We start from the raw sequence: 11,343 nt of genomic DNA on the forward strand, positions 1-11,343 counted from the left end.
AGGAAGGAAGGAAGGAAGGAAGGAAGGAAGGAAGGAATTAAAATTAGGATAGAAGAGGCAGCCTAAGTTAGCTCAAGTACTGTGATATTATACATATAAGATAATTTTCTCTCTGGTGTCTGAGCAAACCATAAAAATTTCTCTAGATAAGGGGTTTTCAGGCATCTCTATATATATGCCCAGTGTTTACCCAGTGAAATATCAAGAGAATAATTTCTGCTCCTGTGGATTGCAGTCTCTGTATTATAGTTTAGAGGCAAAGGCTTTCTGCCATATTTGCACTGTGCAAAAAGGGAAAGGATCACTTTATCTACAAAGTGTGAACTGTGAGTTATTCAGTGCAATCGCATCAAGGTGATTTTTGAAAGAACACACAAGCAAGGCTATATTTATAGTAGTATCATCTACAGGTATTGAAGAGAAGAAAAAATGATTTCACATATTCACCTTTCACTCCTTTTCGGTAAGTATTCTGGAGATATTTCAAACCAGATACAATATCTTTGTTTACCTGCAAGAGAAAAACTGCCCATTGAGTGAGGTAATTCAGTTCAAATTATCAATACCCTTACTTTGGGATATTGTAGGGAGAAAACACCATTCTGTAACTAAACTAAACAATTTATTCATTTATTATTTCAGTTTATGAGGCTCCTGTGATTAGGAGACTAATCATCAAAACCTAAATTGAAAATACAGCAAAGGGTAAGTTTAACAGCCCAAATCTTCATAAACTCAACCATAAAGGACTGTAGTTCAATTTAAGATTCCTCACAGCAGCTTGGATAAGTCACATCAGATCTTCAGCTAGTTTTTATGTTGTGCCAACAAATGAAACTGCTTAACTGCCGCTATCTCTTAATGAGACATTTGGAATTTGAATTGATGTAAATATCAGTGGAAATGAACCGCTATATCTAGCTATTACTAGCTATTTTTGTCCAATTTTGGTTGCTCTTCTTTAAGAGGAGGAGGAAATAAAGCAGTTTTCAGCAATGTAGCCTTTCAGTGTGACCACTTCTGCATTTTGCCTAGATGACACTTTCCATTAAGGGGCCATTTTACATTATAGTGATCAAATAATGTTTGGGGGAATGGCATATTTCTGAACAGATTTTTAAAGACCAGCAATTGCATATATTCGGGATTAAATATATTTGGGGAACCTAAATATATTTTGGGACAATACACTTCTTAATGATATTTGTTGCAAATGCACTGTTCTGAAATATAGTAATAGATCTGTAACCTAAACAATGATAAATATTAAACTAAAACAATAAAAAAGCCAATTTAAGAAAAGTAATGGAGTACACATTTCTTTTCATTTTTTGCTTCTAATTAAGCTGCACAAGCAAAAAATAAAAACTTTTTATCACTTTTGCTGTATCATAATGTTTCATTTAAGTTTATTTTGTCTTTAGTGGAATACAATTAATTAGTCCAGTCAAAAGAATTAAGGAATACAAGATTCACTGGGAATACTTTCCTTTCTGCCTGTAGCTAAGGAAAATGTCTTATTTTGGTTAATGCTTTATTATTTTAGTTGACAGGTGTGACATTTATGAACCAGCAATGTACACATTTGCACGACAAGAGGCTGTAGTGAACATATGCAGAATGGAATGGAATTCAGGTCCGGAAATTTTCTACGAGAAAGACACTTACTTTGAAGTGGATCTTGACTCTATATTCAGCTCCTTCTTTTAATACAAAGGTCTCTTTCTTCAGAGCCTCAAGGTCCCCTGGAACAGGGAAAATGCCTTAATCAATCAGGTTAAAAGATGTGGAAGAGAACAGCTTTCTTCCTATGGATTCATTTGATTGCTGTACAGTGGAGTGCCATACATTCTGTGCATAAGCAGTGCTGTGCTGGTACACATTTAAATAAAGGCTTTGCTGGCTCCATTGCTACCACACAGCTTGTTACCAAATAGCTGATAGGCACACTAGGCACAGTAGCTCAGTTCTGCTCTCACCCAGCTGGCAAAATTCCAGAAAATCAGCTCTCACAAGCCAATAGGAGCCAGCTCTAGCACTTCGTTGCATATAAGCATACTTTTGTTGCAAACATCTGTTAGTATTATGCTTGTTTTAAGCAGCATGTGGTAGTTTTAAAATAAACAAACAATAAAGAAAATAACTTCACTCAAAGAATTCTAAAAAAAAATCACATGGAAAGAGGGTTTTTTTTAGTTCTAACTCCCAACTCTTCCACTGCAACATAATGTTTTTCCAAGGAGACAGAAGCCACCATTTTATGTTTAGTTTATTAAATATGTTATTTAGATGTACCAAATAAGTATGCAGTATCTTGCCAATGAACATGAAATGTGAACGTGCATGCATTAATGAACCAGAAATGTCTATAGAATGAATTGTGAATATGTGCAGAGGAGCACACTTGTATCATTCAACTAAAAAACACTATGCACTGGAAGCATTCTTGCATAGCTATCAAAATGCGTATTTGTGTAAGTAAAAGCTAGCAGCATTCACCCAGATTGTATAATGCATTTATCAACCAAGCATTTGTGGACTTGCTTCCCCTAGAGATTTCAGCTACAGAGGAAGCATCTTTGCTTTGCTAAGCCATGACTTCCTCTCTTATCAAGCAAGAACCCATATAAGGCAAACTGTGACTATTTCTTGCTGATGTTAGACTCCTGGGAACACAGACTGTTACTTAAGTATGCAGAAGGAATTATTGCACTGGTGCTGTGCCAACAATGAAGAGATCTAAGCAGGCAGCCTTCTGGCTGTACTTGGAACACACTAAAAACTTGATCTGTGAGAAAATTGACTATATCCACTACCACTATATTTTAGCTATTTAGTTCATTTAAATTATGTACTCTCTCAACATACAACTCAGGACAGTGTATAAGTAAAACAACAATAATGCTATAAAATATTTATTAGGCCAGAGGCAATTGAACAATCAAAGATAAACTCTCTAGGCAGATTCACAAAAACGCCTGTAAAAAAAAAGCTAGATCTTCAAGGTCTTACGAAAGGCAGGAAGGATCAGAGCTATCCAGTTTTCATAACATTTCTCAAGAGATATCTCAATTCTGTCAGAGATTATCAGAACAGACAGAGATAATCAGAGACAAGTGGTTCCACAAATAACTAGGCCCCATTGCATTAAGAGCTTTACCAATGATAACTAGCACATTGAGTTGTGTCCGGAAGCCTATTGACAACCAATGCAGGTTACAAAATAACAGTATAATGTAGGTAGCCTATAAGATGAGCCCATAATTCTATGCCATTACATTCTGGACCAACTGTTAACTTCAGAGTGGATTTCAATGACAGCCAAACACGCTAATTCAAAGAAGAGAGGATGAAAGCATGAGTGACTATGAGTTGGGAAAGAGATTTCTGCAAAGGGCCTCTCAATCATGATTTCCACCTTCTCTTCAATAGATGTCATGAGTTTATAGGTTGCTAGCCTGAACACTGGATCTGTCTGGCTGAAAGCAATTCCATTCAGAACTAAAGGTGGAAGATTTCCAGGTTCACCATGCCTCAAAATCTTCAGCCACATGGATTTGTTTAGGATTAAATTGAATCTGTTCCTCCTCATACAGATACCAGAACCTACAAACATTGAGTCAGTATCTTGAAAATATTGCTTCGGCAACTAGAGGCTGAGATGTATAATTTGGTATCATAAGCATATGGGCAGTACCTAATCCTATGCCAAAGCAGTGGTGAAATTTAATTTTTTTTACTACCGGTTCTGTGGGCGTGGTAGGGGAAGGATACTGCGAAATGTCCAAGACAAGACTGTTAAATTGGGTATCAGAGCCTTAGGAAGTTCTCCAAGCATTGTCTAAAACCCAATGGGGTCCATAATCAGATCAGTGGTGAGTTGCCAATTTTTTTACTACCAGTTGCATGCACACACACAATGCTTCTGCCCATTTGCAGAAGTGTCCAGGTGGGTGGGCAGAGCCAGTACTGGTTTGCCCGATCCAGACCAAACCGGGAGCAACCCACCTCTGAATCAGATGCCTGAGACAGACAGTGGGTTTCAGAGACTGCCTGGGAAAGTTCCTAAGGTGATTTGAACTCCTAAACCACTTCAGACTCTGCAACTAAGGAAGTTAGGGCACAGTCTTCCAGTACCATAGGTTTAGGAAACTCCAACCCCAGTCAAAGCAACACAGCCAAAACAAAGCCACAACACAACAAGGAGGCTAGCATCAGCAATAGCAATAGCACTTAGACTTACATACCGCTTTGCAGCCCTCTCTAAGTCGTTTACAGAGTCAGCATATCGCCCCCAACAATCTGGGTCCTCATTTTACCGACCTCAGAAGGTTGGAAGGCTGAGTCAACCTTGAGCCTGGTAAGATTTGAACTGCCAAATTGCAGGCAGCCGACAGTCAGCAGAAGTAGCCTGCCATACTGCATTCTAACCATTGCGCCACTCATTGCCAACAGCAATCCCATCTGTTCTCTGGAACCCAGCTAAACAAACAGGGTTTCATATCTAGTCATCTGTGGAAAACAACTTCTGAAAGCCACGAGGGATTTCCAGACAGCAGTATCCATCCTCCTATCCCTACCTGGGAGATGTAGCTGGTGAGACACCCCAGGCCCAATTGATAACATTTCTAAGAGCCCCATTCTCACCCACTAAGTCTCAGTAATACACAGCAGGTTGTCTCTGAAGAGCCTTCATTTCAGGCAGACCTGGCATTAAGCTGTTATAGCTTAAGCCAAGGACTATTGAGCACATAATATCCAGGCATGGGAGCTAAGCCAAGGAGGCTAAAAAGCAATATCAGTGCTAGCCACTAAATGCACTTTCCCAGAGAGTGGCCCACCATGCTTCCTACCTTATCTCCCTCTACCCTTCCCTACTGAGATGTTGCTATGTGCCCCCACACACCAATCAAGTCAGCATAATCCAAACCTTGTCCCTTTTTCCTAGTATATGACCCCATCCCATCCAACAACGATATGTCACCAACCAATTCCAACTAATCCCATTCTAGCTGGTCAACCACCATAGACACAATCCCCATTATAGCATTCTAAAGTTAGAAAGAGCTACAAAAATGCAGCTTTAGAATCTCTAACAGATGGCCATCCAGCATCTACTTAGATACCTCCTACACTTCGTTAGTTCTTTTTAAAGTTTACTTTTAAATCTTTTTTTTAAAGGAAATAACTCATGGTGGCCAGAAGAAATAAGAATATAAGGACATTAGATAGGTTAAAAGTCAGAAATCCCCTGTTCAAAACCTCTCCTAACTGGTATCTCAGCAAACAGGCCATAAGCTGTTTGTAAGATTCATCACACTCTGCTCCCAACCCATCTGCAACTTATATAAATGCTTAAAACACCTTCCTTGTAAGGAAAAAAATGAAGAATTAGTGTTTTAAATTAGTTGTGAGAAAATGTGGAGCAGAGACTTCTGCTAGAAGTTTATATAATTACATAAGCTAGACAAAGTGAAATGTTTACTTTTCTCTCATAATTATTAGACCAACTTAAACTGGTTGATAATGGATTTAAGTCCCTGCCACAAGAACTGTTCACTGTTGATGATGTAAGGCAGGGGTCCTCAAACTTTTTAAACAATTCACGGTCCCTCTGACTGTTGGGGTGGGGGGGCAGACCGGTTGGGTGGATGTGGCTAGGTGGTCATGTGACTGAGTGGGTGTGGCTAGGTCATGTGATTAGGTGGATGTGGCCAATTTAACAGTCTATTGAACAATGCACACAAATTGAACTTTGTTTTGCTCCTCGGCGTGTTTTATTTGCTTTGTTTGCATGTTGTTCTTTTGGTTGCCTTTTCTTCTTACTAGATCATTTTTTCAGTTGATTAGGAATCTAGTGGTTCATTCAGGAAACTCAGTTTCCCAGCAATTCTTCTCAGCCTAAGGAGCTTGAGAAGTCTCTCCCTCCCTCCCTCCCTCCCTCCCTCTCTCTCTCTCTCTCTCTCTGTATATCCATCTCTCTTTATCTATGTTCTGGAGGCAGGGGAGGTGCCTGTTTTTTGGCCTCCTGAGGTGTCTGTGTATCCCGTTTTTCACCCCACCTCCAAAAGCATTCTGCAGGCCACAAAAAGGCAAAAACGGGCCATTTTGCCCATTGTTGACCTCCTGGGGTGTCTGTGCACCCCATTTTTCACACACCCCACACACTCACACCTTCCCCACCTCCAGAACGTCTCTGCAGGCCAAAATTGTTGGCCCTCCCTTCCAGTTCCAGCCCACAGGGCTCACAAAGGTAAGTCCTGCACTTGGCCAAAGGGGGGGGGGCAATGTGGGTGGGGAAACCTTGTGGTCCTGCGCAGAGTGGATTAATGACTTTGCCAGGCCATATGCGGCCCACCGGCCAGAGTTTGAGGACCCATGATGTAAGGCACTGGACTAATAAATTTTCTGAAATTCACAAGTTCAGTTTTGTACTATTTTTAGATATTAGTTTAAGGGGAAGAATGATACAGGCCAGGAGGCTACCCACTCCTGCCTTAAATTCCCTCCCTCCAATTGTCCAAGAACCTCACATTCTTTCACGTTACATCACTGAATCACCAGTTTACCTTAAATAGTCTTCCAGAAGGTTGAGGACTATAAAAATCTAATACCTAGAAGATATCCATCCCAATCCTATTTTACTCAACATTCATAAAATCAATTTCAAAATGAAGCGAGCCCCAAGAATTCCATTCAACCTGCTATATAATGTGGAGGAAATGTTTCCTACCAGTGAGGTCCATGGTGATTGGTCCTGGAGCAGTGTCACATACAAGAGTAAGTCGAGTGACAGTCACATTCGGAAGTGTTGGGTCTGTGGTGTTAGGAAAAGGATAAAATGTTTATTAACCAAACATTGAGAATCCTGGGGTGCTTCTTTTTTTTATTGCAAATGTATCTTCCTACAGCCTTTATGTGCACAGGAAATTAGCATGTCACTTAATAGCTAATATAAACCTTTTTTCTGACACACTAATAGTTTCGGTCATGCAGGGAAATTCAATCAGATTTCACTGTTACCACTCACACCCTCAGGAGAGGGACCGTAACATTACCTCTCTTCTAGTTTGTTTCTTTAATAAATTTACAAAGATGTCCTATCTCTGGCTAACAATTAAAACAGAATAAAAGCAGAATGAAAGCACAACCTATAATTAAAAACATAAATAATATGACACAGCGTAAACTAGCTGCCAAAAATAATCAAATAACTTCCAAGAATAAATATAATCAAATAGGTAGCAGTCAACATAACCAAAAGGTTATATGAGTTGCATGAATTATCGTTGCTGAAATATAGACCAGGGGCAGTAAATTAGTAATGCTTCAGGTTTTGTTGCTAACTTCAAATATTAATAATATAAATATGTCTCAACTAATTTCTTCATATGCTAAGGAATAAGTGTCTACCTAGTACTGTTGTCAACTTGACTGGTAACTGGTAACTTTGACTAGAAGACTCTCTCAGCATTGTTGATTTGATCCTATTAAACTATGTTCTTGTTCCTATGCTGAATAGTGAAGTCCTCCACCCAACTAAGAGCACAAAAGTAGACTTGCGTACTGAAAATAGAATCTATGTCACCTTAAAAGCAACATTGAAAGTTGATCTTCAATTATGGTAAAATACACTCAGATCAACACAATACAGCCACCTACAATCGCTTTATCAGTGAGATGGCAGCACAGGAATTAAATAAATAAATAATCACTTCTCTTTCATTTTTAGAAACAAATTTAATATTCTCCATCACTGACAATATTAATTTCATCACACAGCAAATACAAATACTCCCTTCTTTTTCTACCCCAAAATATGGTTCTTCCAAAGGACCTTTTCCCAGCTGTACCTGCAACCACTGGTGCATCCCCCAGCAAAGACTTCTTGTACTTTGCAAGGCTTTCGTCATCTTTGTCCAGCTCCTGTAATTCCTGAAGTGTCTTTTGAGGTGGAGGCTTGTAGTTTAGTTTATCATCCAGCTCATCATCATCCTCTTCCACATGCACCTCAGGATCTTTCTCAGTCATGACTGTTGGCTGGGGAAGAAAGATATGCCAGTTACTGTAAGGATACTGAGTAAGGTACTGATTACAAGGTTTGTAAATCCTTGGCTGGCTCGCTTTCTACTATAAAAAGAACAATTGTGGGAGTGAAGGTCACAGGCACAGCCATTTAAATACTTTTACAAGCAAATGGATCCAAGACGTTTAACCTGGCAATAGATATTTTGTCAAATTCTGATATCCAGTAGCTGGACTGCTTTTTTCTGCTCAGGAGAGATGCCATTACTAGATGGAAGGATATAATTGCTCTTAACTATTAGACCAAGAAGAGCCACTTTGCTGAATATTCTCCTCACTTGTAATTTGCTCATCCCAGATTTGTGACATTGGCTGTAATAAAAGAACCCAAACTAATCCTCAGAATTTGTCAATTATTCCAGCTCTCAAACACTTTAATGGTGGGGGACATAGCAAAAAAGAAAGCACCTGATCTGGCCACTGAAACAGCCACTGATATTCCTGTCTTCCCAAAATAGATATAATCAATAACTAAAGCAAGATAATTTTTAAATGATATTCTCTCCCTTTCTGTTTACACACACACGCACACACGCACACATAGATTTAAAATGCTGTACATGCTGAGTTCTCTTAACAAAGCAATATGAGCTATAAAATATAACCATTTTAAGAGGTGTGGACTCTAATTCCCAGAATTCCCTAGCCACCATTTTCTAGGTTAAGAAATACTATACTAGATTCATGCATCATGAAGAAGATTCCCTCTAACCTCTGGACATCCATCACCGCCTCTTTTTCTTTACCATTCACACCTATACCTATCAACAGAAAGAGCAGCAGAATCTCAACTGCTGCTATAAAAGCTTGATTATATTTCTTGACATTTATATTTGTGCTACCGTAACCAAAAAAATAATTCCCTGCTCTCTGTGAAAGTACAGATTCTGGAATATGAGCTATTTGTCCTCATCTTATACAGCAAACATGATTGCATACTAAGGCATCTTTCACAATCTTGTATCTCTAGACGTGTGGAATTTCAATTCCTATATTCCTGGAATTCCATACTGGCTGAGAATTCTGGAGAGGGATGCTAATGTGCGTTTGTACTTATATACTTCCCACAATATACTCACCTTCTCTCTATGACATAAATCGAAACATAGTCAAACATGAGGATTCACCCTGTGGGTAACAACTGAGAGCTCTAATTAACCAGCCAAACCTTTATAGGCTAAGGATGGAAACTAGATTCAGTCACATTTTTAAATACATGCTAGTATGCTGGGTTTGAAGTTCTTGAGCAGAAAAATAAGTACATAAGCTTATTATTTGTATCGGTAACAAAATGCTTCACACTGCGTCCACAATGACCAGCAAATCCTCCAACTGAAGAACCTCTTTGTGTCACATTGACAAAGACAAATAGACTTTCAGAAGCCAGAGCAGCCCCATTACTGAACAATAATTATTTCAAACCTTCATTGAGACGGCAGCAATAGAAATAAATTGAACAGTTCATGCAATACCATACAGAGATTTACATCAAAAGCAGACAATGAAGGAAAATACCTGAATGGAGCTTATTAACAATTTTTTTTTAAAGCTGATCAGTCCAACTGCAAATATCATGTAATTTCCCAACTGCACAACATTTAAAATAGCTGTTGTCTGTGTGGGTGACCAGGTCCCCTTCTCATGCAGTAAGGAAACATGTGCCTTGTTCCTATGACAACCCATGCCCTGGCTACAGACTCCAAGGAGCTACCACAATCTGTAACATTGAAACTTCTCTGAAATTGGGGGAAGTAAGACAAAATTCAGTAAGCAATATGCTCACAAAGGACTTAAAATGAAACTCCCTTTTCAGCACCAGAAGAATCAGTCTGCTGTTAGGTTCTTGGCCAAGGAAGGATAAACAAAATACAAAGTAAAGAACATGAAAGCCGAGTAGAAAATTATTGCTAATCCATGGCACACAGTATCATGTTGCTCTTGTTTTTAATCTGAGGTTCTTGAACAACTACAATGGAAGAGACATATGGCATTTGGCTCAAGAACAGATGTTCTGTTCTAATATCCCCCAACCTCACACATTCCAGATGCATCAAGGTAGCCAAAATTCATGCGTGCAATGTTAAAGAATAGCATAAATTTTTGCTAACCTTTCATGCCTTTGCATGGATAACAGGAATAATAGATAAAAGCAAAATATGGCAGCCAGCCTATTTTGCTCAGAAGAACATTTACCTTTCTGGCTCTATTGCAGTCCAGGTTTTGTTATTTGGATGTGGATATTTTTCAGTGCAGATCATAACTTGAATTATGGCTAGTTTAATGCAAGAGTTATTCATGAACCATACTAAGAAGTTGGTTTATTTGAATCCTTAATTTGTCATATTCAAGCAATACAAAGTAACTAATCTAAGCTAGAAGTAAAATTCTCAAACCTGCAAGTAAATACAAATTCAGCAACTTACAGGATGCTGAAAGTTGTAATTCAATAATTCTATTTTACTCTGATAGTAGCGAACTTAGTATAAGACTCCAACAATTATAATCCTCCAGCTTCATCTTAATTATACGATACTTCAATACGATACTTCTTTTTCATTCAAATAGACCTAATATGATGTTATGGCTTGCTCAACATCATAGAGTGACGCCTAGCCAAGTTCTGAAGAACCTGTTATGGTCTCATAAAAATATAAATCTGAGATCTCACACAGGTCAGTTTTTTGTTATAGTCCAAAGTGAGTTTACTAAAAAAAACTCTTTTTTTTAATTGTAAAAACAAGATAAAGGGATTGACTCATGGTTCAGAAGATATGCAAATGAAGTTCCTGTTTATCTAAAGCAGATACTTTCTGAAGAGAGGGGATTGTGCAATGATAGATAGGTCATTAAAGTGTAAAGAATGACAAAAAATATTAAGAAATTAATTGTGCCTCAGATAGTGCAGACAGCTGCTGACCCCCTAGTGATCTCATTTCAATGCCTCCATCCTGCTTCTCCTCGACCTCTCGGCGGCTTTCGATACCATCGACCATGGTATCCTTCTGCGACGACTGCGGGAGGTGGGGGTGGGAGGCACTGTTTTGCAGTGGTTCTCCTCCTACCTCTCGGACAGGTCGCAGTCGGTGTTAGTGGGGGGGCAGAGATCGACCCCTAGGCCCCTAACATATGGGGTGCCGCAGGGTTCGGTCTTATCCCCCCTACTATTCAACATCTACATGAAACCGCTGGGCGAGATCATTCGGAGGCACGGGATAAGATACCATCAATACGCGGACGATACTCAGTTGTATCTGTCCG

The 11,343-nt window shown here is 39.1% G+C and overlaps 1 protein-coding gene across 3 annotated transcripts in view; it reads right to left on the reverse strand.

Annotated features, from left to right (window-relative positions):
* Nucleotides 1-11,343, reverse strand: part of ARHGDIB (Rho GDP dissociation inhibitor beta) — a 39,165-nt gene that overhangs the window by 21,793 nt on the left and 6,029 nt on the right. For 2 of the 3 annotated variants that reach the window (XM_087723282.1, XM_014052234.2), the window contains 4 exons: nt 7,854-8,040; nt 6,734-6,817; nt 1,669-1,745; nt 448-511 (listed from right to left, as the gene is read on the reverse strand). In XM_087723282.1, the coding sequence (XP_087579408.1) occupies nt 448-511; nt 1,669-1,745; nt 6,734-6,817; nt 7,854-8,031 (403 nt within the window). In that variant the 5' untranslated portion in view covers nt 8,032-8,040. Of the gene's footprint in view, nt 1-447; nt 512-1,668; nt 1,746-6,733; nt 6,818-7,853; nt 8,041-9,600; nt 9,621-11,343 lie in introns of those variants that run through there. The other variant, XM_087723281.1, reaches the window with a different exon arrangement.

Source organism: Thamnophis sirtalis, unplaced genomic scaffold (assembly GCF_051295495.1).
Source record: "Thamnophis sirtalis isolate CommonGarterSnake01/CBP01778 unplaced genomic scaffold, rThaSir2_p1.2 scaffold_9, whole genome shotgun sequence".
Taxonomy (NCBI): Eukaryota; Metazoa; Chordata; class Lepidosauria; order Squamata; family Natricidae; genus Thamnophis; species Thamnophis sirtalis.